This window comes from Leuciscus leuciscus, assembly GCF_965113295.1.
Source record: "Leuciscus leuciscus genome assembly, chromosome: 13".
Classification (NCBI taxonomy): domain Eukaryota; kingdom Metazoa; phylum Chordata; class Actinopteri; order Cypriniformes; family Leuciscidae; genus Leuciscus; species Leuciscus leuciscus.
Genome location: NC_138737.1, coordinates 12,510,728 through 12,527,826, shown reverse-complemented (window position 1 = coordinate 12,527,826; position 17,099 = coordinate 12,510,728). Strand labels below are relative to the sequence as shown.

At 37.1% G+C, this 17,099-nt stretch overlaps 1 protein-coding gene across 1 annotated transcript in view; it reads right to left on the bottom strand.

Moving 5' to 3' along the window:
• Positions 1-17,099, bottom strand: part of ajap1 (adherens junctions associated protein 1) — a 55,056-nt gene that overhangs the window by 12,962 nt on the left and 24,995 nt on the right. Inside the window, exon 2 of the mRNA XM_082187483.1 lies at positions 15,731-16,461. Coding sequence (XP_082043609.1) covers positions 15,731-16,461 — 731 coding nt within the window. The remainder of the gene's footprint in view (positions 1-15,730; positions 16,462-17,099) is intronic.

Here is a 17,099-nt window from a genome sequence, read left to right as displayed (position 1 = left end):
CATGCAGATGCATCTGGGAAATGCTTGCTTCACTGTGTCCTGCGTTCGGGTCAGAGCTGGATTAATTTTATCTCAGTCCCTGGCCTGAACACTGCTCCTTGGCATGGAGTCCCCCAGCTACACCAACACATAAACATATCAGACAGCTATTTAAATTTCCCTCTCTCTCCCTCTGTCCCTCTTGCTCTGAAATGGAAGGCAGCAGGTTAAATTGAGAGAGTGTATAGGGTGATATATTCAGGTGTTTATGCATCTGTGAAATTTTATGAGACGAGCTCTCCGTCCTCGACCTTGCTCTGAGTCGAAACGCTCGTTGGCTTCTAGGCCTGTTGTTTTATGTATTGATTTCAGTTCGAAAGATTCATCCCCCCCCCCCCCCCCGACCGAACCCATCACATTTGTGTAATATAGAGCTTTATAATACCAGAGTAGACAAATGCAAATGTATCTCCATTATATTCTTATTACTCCGGCCCAGGCTCAGAGAACAGGACGTATATCACCTTGTCTCACCTGGCCCTGCAATGAGAGAGATAGGCACACCAATTCCAATCAGGGAAAGTGTCAAAAGAGGAACACAGGCTGGTGCTGTGGTACCAGGCCCCCTCCTTCCTAACTCTGCCAGTGATGGAGTCACCTTGCTTCAGGTGCTCGGGGTGAGCCTTTGTTTCCCTGGGCGCCTTGCCAATAATCAGGAAAAAAAGAGCCCAACCCTCAGAGGCACTATACTTCCCAAACTCCCCAAACCTCAGAGACGTGCAGCCTTTACACCCAGAGATACTGCTAAACGTCTCTACTAGAACAAGCTGAACTATTACACTTTTTCTGGAGTGCTGTTTAAGTTATTTCAAAGAGTTCAAGGTTTGGCTGAATAGCATAATCTAGTTAGCCCCAGTTAGTTGATTCTGTAACTACATTACCAGATTAAAAAATAAATTAATAAATTAATTCAGAATGTGTTTTGTGGTGGTGACAATTCAAATGCAACATAAAATACAAAACTGCCTGGATATGCTTTCTTAATAAAACATTCCTAGTCTTATTGTGCATGTTCCATCAGTGCATGTTATTCTAAAGGAAAATATTTGTTTTTATAATCTTTCATCAAAACGTAATAACTTTCTCATTCATTAAATTTCTTTTATGCTGAAAGATGCATGGATAAAGGAAATTATATTTTCTTTTAAATGTTAACCAATCAGGCATGTTGTGTGGGAAAAAAAGAATCCTCATTTTGCGTGGTTGAGTGTAAAAGATTTCACCCCTCAAACTAAAATGACAATAGAAGTTTATTCAATTATTCATCAAGACAGTTTAGGTTCGTTCCTGTGATAAAAACTAGTCAATTTACTGTATGTTAAGAATTTTTAGTAAAATCAAGTAAATATTATCAAATAACCCCAATTTTATCATCTCTACACTGGTTACCTAGTTCCAAATCGATTACAAAGTATTGCTACTGACCTATAAGGTCATAAATGGTTTAGCTCCTGTGTACTTAACTGATCTTCTATCGCCTTACAATCCATCACGCTCTTTAAGGTCACGAAACTCTGGACTCTTTGTAGTGCCTAGGATATTTAAGTCCACTAAAGGCGGTAGAGCTGTTTCACATTTGGCTCCTAAACTCTGGATTAGCCTTCTTCATAATGGCACTATCCCTCTAAGCCTTTATGTTTATGTTAAAGACACATCTATTTAGCCAAGCGTTTACATAATACATCTCATAAACTTGCATTCCAGTTATATCAGATGAAATGCGCATGACTATCATCTTTGGCTTGAAATGTTATGAAAAGCAACTATGCTAACTATTTTCCATTTGCTTTCTGTTTCTAGAGAACTAGAGATTACGCCAGCTCCAGTTTGGATTTCAGGTGACCGAACACCTGTGAAGAGATGATGCCAACTCCTGCGAGGACTTCAGATGACGCCAACTCTAAATCGACATACACAACTGCCAAATTTTCAATATATTGTAATCATTACGATCACAACTTGTAATAATTGCTTTAATGAGCTCAACGTGTCTGCCTATAATGAATACATGATGTTAGCTAACTACATGATTTGTATTATTTTAGAACTGTACATTTGGACATTACTTGAACACAGTCACCTCTGATAACAGATCACTCTAAATTGTAATGTAGAAACATGCATTTTCTGTAAAGCTGCACAATACAGTATGTAGTGTGAAAAGCGCTACACAAATAATTGTGAATTGAATTGAACTGAGTTAAAATCAAAATGTAATAAATAACAATAATTCATGTATATACACGACAAAAAACAGTCGCTCTTTGGATTTAAAAAAGGAAATGCTTCAGATGGTAAATACTTATGATTGGATCATTATTGCAGTGATTATTATGTTTGTAGCATGTTATATGTTTGGCTCCTAATTAATGGAGAATGTAGCTTAAACAACCATGTAGGAAGACACAGTGTCAATACATTATTGACAACAATGATCCAATCATAGACTCTTAAGCATTTGCCCATTTAATCCAAACAGTAATTTTTTTTTTTTTTTTTTTTTTTGGGTCAGTCAGGGTATTTGAATTTAATTGGGAGAGGTTACTAATTTGTCAAGACGATATTTTTTTTTGTTAAACGGTTCACAAATTATCACATTAGTCAGCCATGACACATGACCACCAATTAATTTAACTTAATATTTTTAAAAGATGTTGTACTACAAAAGAAATGTAAATCTGTGTTTATCCTCCACTAAATCCCTGCAATCAATAATACCATAGGACATTTTTCACAATCCAATCATATCATAAAAGATACTGTATTCTGCTGACTATTCTGTTTAAATTGGAAATACATTGAATTATACCATTGCATATGCCATGTAGTGCCATGTATTATTCTTCACAATAAAAAAATATTTAGAACCAGGATGTATACAAAACACATTAGCAAAGACCTACTAATGGCCAATAATAGCAGAGTTAACTGGTCCAGACAAAATTAGGCCTAACAAAGTGAAATGTCATGAGACTGACATTAAAATAGGACAGTAGTGGAAAGAAAAGAGTTTTAAAAATCTAGGACAAATATAAAACCCAAATAGAACAGTTTTAACAGACAGGACCTTGAAAAAAATGTATGCAAAGGAGAGACATACAGTACACAGGGGGCAGTATTTTAACTGAAGTTTATGAGTTTGTGCTGCTGGGGCCCCATAGAGCAGAGACCACAGAGACAGACACTCCTCTATGCACCTAAAGGACATTTAGAGGTTTGGAGCGGGACATAGTGTGGATCTGTCAGCTAAATGCACTATTAGTGCAGCCCGGGCCTGGCATCTGCAGCTACAGATGGCTGCAAAGGGCTAGTGAGATGAAGTGGAAAGGAGATGCCTTCACTGAGTGCTTTCAATCATGTTGCGGTTTGGCTGAAGGAGTACTCATGGCAAAGCAACAGCTTTGAGTTCACATTCAAAAGGGAAGAACGTGAAAACGTAACTTCAGAATTTGTATGCAGGAGTATCCAGATCTATCAAACTTCAAATGAACTGCTGTGCAGACGCCAAGTTTAAATTTGACTTTACACCAATCTCACCAAAATCACACCTTGGAATTTGTTCGGTGCATATCCCAGCACTAACACCGGTGATTTTTCACAGTAATCTAAAAAGTGGATTTAGTTTTAATGGGAATGTTGTAATTTGATTATAAGTGAAATCTCAGAGAGAAAGAGAGACAGACGGCAAGAGCAATCATTCTTCCATGATGACTGTTCGCTATTAAAAATGTTCTTTTTCACTGCGTGTTAAAAATGATGAGTCTATGCATATATTCTCTGTGCATACAGAATCTCTGGGGTTTAGGAATCTATTTTTAAATCATTTTCTAAAAGCAATTATGCATTTTCTGTAATATGGGGATTTGCAGTGGAAAGCCAAATTCAGAATCTAAGTCCCTCTTGCACCCCTCTTTCTAATGACAGATAGGAATATACAGTAGTTATTGAGGGCATCTTATGGAACTTTAACCCACAGGCTGGGGGGCTTTTTAACCCTTTAGCTGCTTTTATATTTTATATATTATGATTTCTAGTGAGAACAAACTTCTTTAACTGTTTATTTTTGCAAACTTTATTCTTCTATATAAGAATTTCTATGCCCACTACCATTCAAATAGTGTTTGAAATAAGTCTTGTTTTTTTCAGCTGCATTTATTTAATAAAAAAAAAAAATAGTAAGTAAAACCATAATAATGGGACATATTAATACAATACAATGTAATTTTCCAATGGAAAACTGGAGTATTGGCTGCTGATAATTCAGTCCTTCAGAAATCACTCAAAGATGGACAAATGAACATGTCATTTAATCACCCTCATGTTTTTTTCAAAATGTATTTCTTCTGAGGAACATAAAAGAAGTTCTTCAAAATATCTTCTTTTATGTTATGTCCCATAACAAGTGTGATGTAACACAGAAAACCCACAGTTCTAGAATGATCCTTTATAATTCAGCAGAGGAACAGAATGTGCTTCATGGCCACTGAATATTACTTCTTTAAAAGTTTTTAAAGTGTGTAGACCGAAAAATGGATGTGAATGAGAGGGTTCCACTTATGAATGGAATCGTAACTTATTCATGGGCAATAATAGGAATAGTAATACAAGTACAGGCTTTCTCATGTGTAAACCTTATTTGCACAGTACATTATTTAAAAAACTGTTATTTCTGCACCAGTTCTCCTCTCGCAGACCAGTGAGAATGACTAAATCTCTATCAGTTACATCCTTGAGCTCTTTGTGAATCAAGCTACATTTACGTTTGATTGCATCAGCTTTCTGTTCGCAGAGCTGTTGACTCCTGCTGTGTGCCCTTCTCTCATTCATTTGTGGAAACAGGCTGGATAAAAAAATCTTTGCAAACCAACCGACACCCACAAACTGCAAATATCCAGCTCTAATTTGTAATGCATTGGAGCTGTAGAGGTAGAGGGGAGAAAGTGTTTGAAGTCTTTTCCTCCTCCTGGTGTTAACCTTGTCCCCCTGGCTCCGTTTGTTGTCCTCCCACACGCCCCACCTGATCGCTGGAAAACTCTCATCGCACCTGCTGATGGTTCACGATTGCCAATTAACGTAGATGTCAAGGTGTCAATCTCACTTAACTTCCACTGAGCTACAACGTTCCCAAACCCTTACTGCAAGAAGGCCGAGAGAAATAGAGCAAAGAGAGAAAAAAAAAATCCAAAGCAATTATTCTAAATGCCTTTTCCCAGTGTCAAAGGCTCTCCTGTATAATCCAATAGCTCTGTACAGTGCGGGAGGGAGGGGTGGTCAAAGTAGACTCTATGATTGTATTACTTAACAGATAATGAAGTTGTCCTGGATGGAACTACTTCACAGCTGTCTGTCAGAGCAGCCATGTGAGCTTATCACATCTTTAAAGGTTTACCTCAGTGAAACCGAACGGTCCTATTGGATGAACAATTTTGAGAAAGACAGCACTTCTAAAATATTATAGTTCATGTATTACAATGCAGGTAAGACACATCCCTAAGGACTTGTGAGTGAATTTAGCACACCTTTGACAAGGAAAATGTCGCCTTTTAATAAAACTGGAACACATCAAACTGAAAGCAATGACTATAGCAATTTACCTAAGTCAGTGCACCTTAAAACATCTCACAAACCCTGCATGCGGCTGCAATACTAGGTCATCTGGTAGGCCTAAAATGATGTCTTTCTTTCAGAATAATAACGTCCAGGGTTGAGTGGCACAATGGAAGATCATTGGACGTAATATGTTTAAAGTAGTGTGAATGGAGGTAAAAGGGCATTTAACATATTTGTTGTTTAATTTAACGTTTATTTTGTTGTCTTCTGTAAAGTCGTGTATATCTATAACAGAGCGACAGAGCGATTAGATTATTTTCTTTGTACATGTTGCCACTAGGGGCTATAATAAACGAGTATAATCTGTCATTTCATTGCTATGCAGATGATTTACAAATTTATCTGCCTATGAAATCAAATGACAGTATTGCATTAAACCGTCTGCATAATTGCATCGATCATATTAAGCTCTGGCTTTCTCAGAACTTCCTCAAGTTGAACGAAGATAAAACTGAATGCATTATCTTCAATACAAAATGCATGTCAGTTAGTCCAGTTTTAAGTTTGGGAGCTTTGACTTCGTGTGCCAAGCAAACTGTTAGAAATTTGGGAGTGATTTTCTATTGCGGCATGAAATTCGATAAACAAATTAGCAATGTAGTCAAAATGAGCTTTTTCCAACTGCGTCTTTTGGCTAAAGTTAAGCCTTTTCTCAATAGACGCGACTTGGAAAAGGCTTTACATGCCTTTATTAGTTCAAGGCTTGACTATTGTAATGCTCTTTATGTTGGTCTGAGTCAAACATCTCTTTCTCGCCTTCAACTTGTACGAAATGCTGCTGCTCGTTTTTTAACATGTACACCTAAAAGCGCACATATCACTCCAGTTTTAGCTACGTTACACTGGCTTCCGGTGCGTTTTAAGGTTGATTTTAAGATTCTATAGATATCTGTTTTTAAAGTTGTAAATGGGCTTGCTCCTGACTACCTGTCTGAGCTCTTAACTCTTGGTGGACAAAATCGGCGGTTGCGGTCTTCTGATCAACGGACTTTACAGGTCCCGAAGTCGAGGTATAAACAGTGGGGCGATAGGGCCTTCGCTGTTGCTGGCCCTAAACTCTGGAATAAGCTCCCCCCGGACATTCGTACTGTAACAGATCTCGTACTTTTTAAAACAAAACTTAAAACTTATTTGTTTAAAATGGCTTTTAATACACAGTGGTGGTTTGACAATTCTACTCTTTCTTCTGATGATTTTAAGTAACCATATATAGCTTACTGTTTTTATGCTTCATGTTTCATGTTTTCTTCTTATTTCTGTTTCTTTGTTGTTAAATGTGGTGTTTGTTTAGTTGTACTTGATGTGAAGCACTTTGGACACCTGGTGGCTGCTGTAAAGTGCTATAGAAATAAAGTTTGATTGATTGATATAACTATTGTTATTTTTGACAATATTGACAATTTTTTAAACATATTTTGTCATTAACCTAATAAGTAATGCTACTTTTTGTGTTACATTTACACCATATCTTTTTTCAATTAAGTTGTTCACATGACTTTAATATTTATTTGACTTATTTACTGACAAACACAATTAAAAACATCACTATGCCCCATGGTGGGAGAAACTGAAGAGCTATAGTATCTGAGAATTATGGGTATTATAATTCTAGTGAGTGTGTGTGTCACGTTTATCAGACAGTACGTTGACATGCACTTTAAGAGTTTGATTGCAGTCAAACTAAACACAATCATACTGTTGGTCTTTTTAAAATATCATGTCTGAATGAAATCATATCTTTTCAGTATAGCCTATACTCTATATCATTTCTTACAAACTATAGCCCTATTCAGAAGAGGCTAGTTGTCTAAACGACTTTGAGTTACAGTTCTTATCACTCGACTTTACTTCTATGATTTCATGTACCGATTCGGACGGGACAAACATGTCTGTGTTTATTACAGAGGTGGGAGTGTGTGTTTTAGATGTGGGTATTACAGAAGGTCATGTGCTGTACTTGCATACATCACATATATCTTTTCATTTATTATTTGTTGATATAATTTTAATGTATTATAAAAACCCTATAGAGTTTATAGCAGTGGCTGTTTATGATAAACTTGCATAAATGAGCAGAGAAATCTAGGCAAGTAGCCTATCCTACTCTTACATGACACTGATATTAAAATGGGCACTTGGGCAGTCCTTCACAGTTTCAGCGATGATTTGATTTACATTTCTGTCGAAGATTTGAGGGCAAACGGTAGCTCGGGCAAGTCAAAAAACACCTGAGGAGAAGCGTTAGGATAATACAACATCAGCAACCACAGACATTCCAACCCGATCTCACGGGAAAACGTACAAATTCTACGAGGTGGCTTATTCGTACGAATTCATACGACCTGACTCGTACGAATTACGAATTTTTGCAAAATCGTACATATTTTACGAATTTGCCAATTCGTATGAATTCATACGAATGACCTACCCCTGACCCCGCCCCTAAACCTACCCATCACGTGGGTTTAGACAAATCGTACAAATTCGTACGAGTGAGGTCGTACGAATTAGTACGAATTAGCCAACTTTTTATCATTCGTACGAATTCGTACGAATTGGTCGTGAGATAGCGTTGGACATTCGCATTCGGACAGGATTAGACTTCTCAGAGGACCGTTGGTTTGCCGAAAAATAGTAGGTACTGTAATTTGCTCTAGAATTTTTACAGAGGTTGTGTGAGAAAAACACAAACTTGGCAGATTCGAATGGGATTAAATTTGCAAAGTAAATAAAGTCACCCTGGACAACTAGTCCCGTTCGATTAGTTATGTCGAGGTGAAAAACACCAAAAAAAAAAAATATAATATATATATATATAATAATAAAAACATAAATGCTAAATTAGTTACTATTTATAATGAGATATGCAATATTGTAACACATTCCTTTGAAAAGTAACAAACAATTACAACTACAACTGACCCAGGTCAGATAAAGTATTTCCCCTCAGTAAAATCGAACTTACTGTTGTTCATCTACAAAAGAAGGATTAGGTGTGGATTAGATGAGAAAATGTATTTGAGTGGAACATGGAAATGATATTTCCAGCTCTCCAGTAATTATTATACATCTTATTTTATCATTGAACACTTTTCATTGAGCAGAATGTTATTAGGAGTTATTTGTATATCACAACATAATTTCACAAAATTAACTAAACATATATTTTTTCCAACCATTAACTTTTAAGCACAAGATGGCTTGGATAAATGCATAATTTTGACTTTTCCCTATTAAATGTTCAATTAACCTTTGAGCCTGGGGACGTGATAACAAGCATGCAGTGCTGAACAGCAGGACTGTAAGGCATTTTAATCAACTCGCGCACGTTGTTAACCTGACGGCTCCATCTGTGATCTTCATGTTAATGCTAGCATCTTAGATGGAGACAAAGGACACACACATACGCAGGTATGCACATTTATAAAACCAGGAGAAAGCAATTTGTTAGAATTTCTATTCATCTCAGCAGGTACATGACCCCTGGAAGTATGCCACTTGAAATATGACATCTTTGCTCATGGGTGCTGACTTCTAATTCACTTACTTTCCACTTTTCCATATATACAATGAGCAAAATAATTAATTATTTGTCTATGTAAATGTTGCTTGCAAAAATAAATAAATAAATAAAAATTGCTTCTTTGGGTTGGCCATCATGGAAAAAAGATGGTCTAACAAGATGGTGTAGTTACGGTCCCTACAAACAGGGACTAACTGGACTAAGCTAACCAGCCACACCTTGACCTCTCTGAATGCACATACACAATCACAAACACACACAGACAAACTGATGGGTAAACAGCTGAATCATGTTTGGTCTGCAGCGATAAAATCTGCCTTGTGCTGTATCAACAGACCCGCAAAGTCAAGGCTGTCACCAGCAGGAATAATACGAGACTCTAGATTATAGTCTAGTCAGCAATGAGCTGATGGAGAGAAGCTCGTACTTGACGCATTGCACACAGTTAAGAAGCAATGGTCCTTGGGGAAAAGCTTGATATAGTTCATCATTAAACTGAGTGAAGGGTTTCTAGACTGTCTTAGATGACCGCTATTAAAAGAAAATTTATGAGATATTTCATCCAATAAATAATTTCTGTCATCATATATTTGTTCCAAACCTAAATTACTTTTTTTTTTTTGTGTGTGGATCAAAAACTAGGTATTTTGCAGAATGTCCAAGCTGCTCTTTTTGATATAATAAAATGGATAGAAACTAGCTGTTGTCCCTGGTTACATAAGTAAATTCACTATTTACATTTATGCATTTGGCAAATGTTTTATCCAAAGCAACTTGCATTGCATTTCATAGTACACATTTTACATTCTTATCAGTTCTTGCTTTCCCTGGGAATCGAACCCATGACCTTGGCGTTGTCAAGGCTCTACTGTTTGAGCTACAGGCACTATATGGTCACACTTTAGATTAGGGTCCAATTCTCAGCGTTAACTAACTTTTAAATGGGACTTTTGACTCAATAAACTCGTAATACCGCTTATTAATAGTTAGTAAGGTAGTTGTTAAGTTTCGGTATTGAGTAGGATTAAGGGATGTAGAATATGGTCATGCAGAATACGGTATTAATATAATAAACAGCCAATATCCCAGTAATAAGCATGCTAATAGTGAGAATGTGAATTTAAACTAAAGTGTACCATAATCACAAACTCCAAAAGTTCAAATGTTGTTTTAGACCCCATTGAACTACACTGCATGGACAAACTTTTTTTTTTTTTTTTATGTCGTCTTTTGTGTTCCACAGAAGATAGATAATCCTTCAGGTTTGGAACAAAAGGTGAGTAAATGAGAACAACATTTTCAGCAATGGTAAAACATCTATAATGCCATAATGAAAGGATTTGATGCTGTTGAAGTCCTGGATTTAAATCTGGCATGTGAACAGTTACACTGACCTCCATGCACTCCCGTTCCTCTGACATAAACTCAGCTGAACACCCGCTCGTATGCATGTCTAATGCTCCAGAGCTTTGTATTCAAAGCCCATTGCTTATTTTCCCCCCATTACTCTATATGTCAGAAGCAGTTTAGTACTGGTCCAGGTGTTTACGAAGGGCTAAATTTACCCGGGATGCTCGCTGAATGAGGAAGCGGTGAGATTTCACCTTGATAGGTATTTCGTTTCATCAGTTTCGGCTGTAGCTCGACAGAGATGGATAATTATGGCATGCCTTAAGGGCACTACATAGAACTCACTTTCATACTATTATATGTATATATATGAAAGACATGCCAAGGCAGCATACTACATAATGCACTTGACATTTGAGAGAAATATAAGACCTTCAAGAGACACCATGCAGCATTTGATGTTTTTACTACTCTTTCCATGTGGACAGCGTAGAACAGAGTGAATGATTGTGTTCAGGGATTTATTTATCAGCCAGCTCTTTTTTTCCATCTGCAGTTCCATTAAGTTTTAATATTCTCAGGTTGCTTGTTATTTGTTGGAGTCACTGACGAGTGACTTACCATTTTTTTTTTCCCCCATGGCAAAATAGAACTTAAAAAAGAGCTATACGGACTGTGTGCAGCAAACAAATTATTCAATTTTCACGCCTCAGTTGTATTAAAACTGCAATTAACACCGCTATTCTTCCTATTCACCAGATGATTCAAATATGCAAAAACACTGCAGTATTGTCTGTAGGAACCCATTACACTTGCTTATAAACCCAGGAGCATAAAAATGTAAAATAAAAAAACACAAACCAGTCAAATTAATTTAGCGGCAAATATTAGATTAAACTGCTTACTGTACAAACTGTGACAGTTCTCGAACGTGAGCCACTACCTCAGGGTTCCCACAAAGCACAAATAACCAGCATTAACCAGCATATTTACATCCACTTTTTATATAAATGATTTATATCAGGCAAAATATTTATATAAGGTAACACTGGTACAATAGCTCTTTTTTTTTCTACTGGTCTGCCCAGCAGTTGAGATTTTAACTTGCCATGTCAACATTTTCACCACAAAAATTATATATTTTATTTTTAGCCATGTTTTTGTGTCATTATTTTTTTATATTTAACATCTTTACAAAAAAATACAACATGAATTTTATATATATATATATATATATATATATATATATATTTAATTGATCCTAATTGAATACTATTTTAGCTATTTCAAAATCTCAATAGCCAGCCTAATATTTAAGTCAGCTGAATTTGCAACAAATATATTTAATGCACTCTAGAAAACCAAATGTTTTACGTTTGCCCGGCCAACAAACATGAGATGATACAGTAATAGCCTACAGCACTGGCCAGATAGGGCATCAGCAATCAGGCCAGCCAAAAATAATTAATGATAAATAAATAATGCAAAAATAACAAATAATTAACACGTTTCAAACACTCTCCCATTGTTATATTATGTCCAGGCCAGTCAGGCCTTTTAATACATTGTAATTCCATTTTATGCCACTAATTACACACTTGTAGCATAGTGGGATAAAAGCTTGTTTTGTTTTTTTATTACACATAGACTCATGCATTTTCTGTAAAGCTGCTTTGAAACGATTTGTATTGTGAAAAGTACTATACAAATAAATGTGAATTGAAATGAATTGAATATATGAGACATACATTTGAAATTATCCTACAATGTCCCATTAGTCTGTTAGACTGGGTGGTTGTGGACTGTCAGGTGCGATTGATATTTGACCTCGCCTTTATAAAGATCAGACGAAATGAAGAAGAAGAAAGGCAGAGAGGATTATTGGAACAGCACTTTAGAGATTAAGAGAAACCTTGCGCTGGCCTTTAGATGTAATGACACTGCTGTCGTCACTCCAGATTGACTTCATTTTGCTAATCATTCCTATGGTTAATGAGGCCTTGACATTTGATTGGAGTTTGACCTTTGTGCTGAAATATAATTCGACATGCATGGATGTATGTAAGTTTCCATTCAGGGGAGTCGTAAAACTATTCTCGCTTGTATATTACTCACCATGAATCTAATTTTATGGGAGTCTTTATTGTTAATATCCTTTGCAGCTAATATAATCTATGACATGCTAATGTGCAAAACGTGTGAAGATTAATAACTCCACAGTAGTGTAGAATTAAGGGATTAAAACATATTTTTTCTGAAAATCATCAATGTGGGGTCATGCTATCTGTCTTTTATTATGTATGCCACTGATCCACGCTCTTGTGTAAACTTAAGTGTGCATTAAACTTTTGCCCACTTTGCAGGCTATAACAGATCCAATGCACGGCAAACACAGCTAGAGTCAAGCCAATTTGTAGAAAGTGTCAAGACATTCCCCCCTTTTGCACAGATTTATGGAACACATCAGAGGACTTTGCATTGAATGGATGACTAGCCTAATACTGTGCAATACCAAACAGACAGGACAGATTGCCGCCTAATGGCATACATGAGAGCTAATGCCAATCATCATCTTTCTAGGACAGAGACTAGAATAATCATCCCAGCATACACAAATACAGCTGACAGATACTGAGGTTAACATATGTAGGCTACTCTGTCATGCCAGGGACATGATATCTACTCTAGATTATGCAATGGAGGCAAAAATGATAAATGTAACACTAGAAGTGCATAAAATCCCTGTTGCTGCCTCTGCATGTGCAAAGACTAAATAGGCAACATAAAAAAAAAAAATAAAAAAAAAACTGTTTATACCAGGGGTAGGCAAGTTTGGTCCTAGAGAGCTTCTGTCCTGCAGAGTTTGGCTCCAAAAAAAAAACTATAGCCATGGGCTGAGTCCCAATTCGCCTAATTATACTACGACCTAAAAGTATGTACTTTTTTTGTGAGGAAAAAGTACATACTTTTGAGTGTGTAGCAAAAGAGTATGCATGTTCTGGGACATACTTCGATGACGTCATGCAACGTGAACGAGAACGTGGTTGCCTAGTTACGCACACCGCGACTGTTAACAAAACATTTTACATTTCATTCATTCTTATATGTCCAATATAATTTTATTTACTATTCCCATCTTTTTTTCCTCATCATTTTTTCCACAATACATTTACAATGTGTGAAGCAGGGCGTCGTCGTAGATCAACCAAACGCAGGTCGTTTGTGAGGCTGCTGGTTCTGACGTTCATGTGCAATGTGTGTAACGAAAGCTACTTATTTTCTGAGTTAAAATATTTAAAGTTTATAGTATAACTATTGTTTAACGTATTTTATACTTAATTTTATACTTATGTATAATACTCAAAAATACCCCGATGAAAATGAACCATGCTTTTACTATAGTAAAAGTGTAGTAACCATGTTTCTTTAGTTGGACTGATAAAGTTAACATTTGTACAGCCACAGTATTACTACAAATAAGTCAGTGTGGTTAAATATAACTTTAATTAGGGTTAAAAATGTGAATTCTTACACTTAAAAACTGAGTGCACATCTCCGCTGCTGCATCCGGCTGCCATGTTTACATCACCACCATCACCACAAAGCTCCTCCCTCCCGCACGCAATGGGTTGTGGGCAATATTAGCCGTTAGAGTGTGCATTGATCTGCACTTCGAATTCTAACCGGAAATAGTAGACCATCCGGGTATCTTTGGAATACTCATTTCAGCATACTATGATTTGGGACGTACTAATTCTAGTTTCGCATACTATTTAGGACGGATAGTATGCGAATTGCGACTCAGCCATAGTAATCCTAAAGACATTGATTAGCTTGTTCAGGTGTGTTTGATTAGGGTTGGAGCTAAACTCTGAACAGGAGAGTTGTTCTCTAGGACCGAACTGGTATATACTACCGTTCAAAATTAATTTTCTTTTTTCATAAGAAATTACTTTTTTTTTTTCAGAACATTTATCAAAAGTGGCAGACTTTTACATTGAGACAAAAAATCTTTTTCAAATAAATGCTGTTTTTTTTTTACTTCTATTCATCAAAGTATCCTGAAGTATAAAAAGCTTCAAGGTTTCTACAAAATTAAGGAACACAACTGTTTCAACATTGATCCCAATCAGAAATGTTTCTTGAACAGCAAATCTTCATATCAGATTGATTTCTGAAGGATCATGTGACACTGAAGACTGGAATGATGATGCAGAAAATTCAGCTTTCTATGATTTTAATTAAAGAAATGCAGACTTGACGAGCATAAGAGACATCTTTCAAAAATATAAAACGGTAGTGTTTAAATAAAATATATAATTATATATTAAATATAATAATTTATATATTATAATATAAAATATATAATAATTTGTTAAGTGTGTGTGTGTGTGTGTGTGTGTGAGAGAGAGAGAGAGAGAGAGAGAGAGTGTGTGTGTGTGTGCGTGCGTGCGTGCGTGCGTGCGTGCGTGTGTGCGTGCGTGTGAGAAAAAATCACTGAACACAACTTTCATTTTATAGACTAGCATGGAAGAACACTGTATTTGTCAGAATGTCATTACAAAATCCTTTTCCTGTTATTCCGATTCTTCATGCTATGAGTGGCCAATTCATTATAAATTTAATCTCAATTCACATTCAGACAAAAAAATAAAAAGAGCCAACACTGGATTGTCATCTTTCCTCTATATTCGTCCTGCTACTACTTGGTAATCTTGATAATCTCTACTTGGACACAACATTCCCATTAGCCTAATAACCAAAATGACCAAATTGCAACACCAGTACATTGTGTTATTTTTGCCTATTTGCTTGTTTTCCATAATTATACAGCAGCTGAGGTGTTTCACACCAAATTAAAATTTTAAGCCAATATTTTCACACAAAAAAAAGCTAGCTAGCTGCACGCTCTTGGCCCTTCGACAATTCAACCACCTTCTTTGCTGTAAATAACCGGGCAGTTGTGTGCCAATTACAGCTTCGTGAGTATTTTCCACCCACAGTTTTTCAAAGAACCCACACAGTGTTTTTGATGCACTGCATTATGGTTTGTGATCCAAGAACCTCTGTGCCATGTTCATGAATGACCTTAAACCATCTCTGTTTCACCAAAAGCTGATTAAATATCTTACACTGATTAGAAAAAAAAAGCTACATGAAAACAGAAAAGAAAAAGTATAACAGTTGCCATTCAGATTTATGTCCTACCTGGTGGGTCCCCAAAAGGTTTCGGTGGTTTGGCAGTCACTCTGGAGTTGCTTGGCTGTGTGGTGCTGTGCCTCTTAGGATGCACGGTTGTAATCACCGCATACGTCCTTTGGGGGCTGCGTGTGGTAGTGCTAGTTATGGTAACTGTGGTGGTGGAGGGGGCTAAAGAGGTGACGGTGGTGTTCGGTGTCACCTTCGCCTCCTCCTCAATCACCTCGTCTGCCCCTGTAGGGCCCCAGTCAATAAATCCTGCCACTGTTGTGGTCCTCCCCTCCAGGGAGTCATAGCCGTCCCCTTTCAGCTGCCTCCGTGAGCGAGATAAATGCAGATTTAAATCAGATTTACTCCCCTCCGGTAGTGCAACCAACTTCTCTTTGTCGGAGGGGGTCCATTTACACTCCAAACAAAGTTGTCGTTTTTGGAGAGACCGGCGTTTTTTCCGCCCCCACAGTTTGGTGCCTCCCAGCTCCCCATGGTTACCTAGTGATGGCAAGGGAGGGGGAACACCATGAAGAAAGACACCCAGAGTCCTCAAGTGCTGGCCGTTGAGCGTGTCCCGAGTGGGCAGAGGGTGCGGCTGCCGGCGGGGCACTGATCTGGGCAGTAGTTTGAGGGTAAGCCCCTGGCCCGCTGGTGCACACAGAGACAGATCCATTGTGAAATGTACAAGGATGAAGAGGATCCACATTCTACATCCCAGCATTCCTCCAGGTCTCCAAGCAACCATGGAACTGGAGAGCAGAAAAAAGGAGAGAGAAATCAGCCACATTGGATAATCTCAATCAAAGTGCGTGATTTCTGCATCATAGAAAGAGTATGCGTGCTCGACACAATTTACACAACTTCTTTACCTTAAAGACTCTCTTATTAGATCTTAGGACTCACTACAGTAGATTGGGTTTTACGGCACTCTTTGTAATGTCCCTATTTCCAACACCATTTTCCAGTCTAGTGATTTTTGCTTTAGGCTTCGTTCTGCTCTGTGACTCACTAAGTTTTCATAAATTGAACTCCAATATTAATTAGATGTGTGATTGTCCTTTAACAGCTAGATGCTAAAAGCAGACTTCAATGTTGTTTTCAAAGACATTTACTTTCTAAGTATTAACCCTCACACTCTTCAATTACTTGGCTTTGTAAACACATTTTCTTGTAGCTGAATTGGTCTCATGGCACTAGCAACATCAAGGTCATGGGTTTAAACGTATTGAAAAAATGTCTTGCTTGAATGCATGGTATGTTGCTTTGGCTAAAAGTGTGCTAAATGTCTGATATGTTTCAGAATCTCCTAAAATGTGTGTCAGTGATCTAATGATGAGCAACAGATTTATTAAATATAAACATAGCTATAAAATGTATACAAATAAAT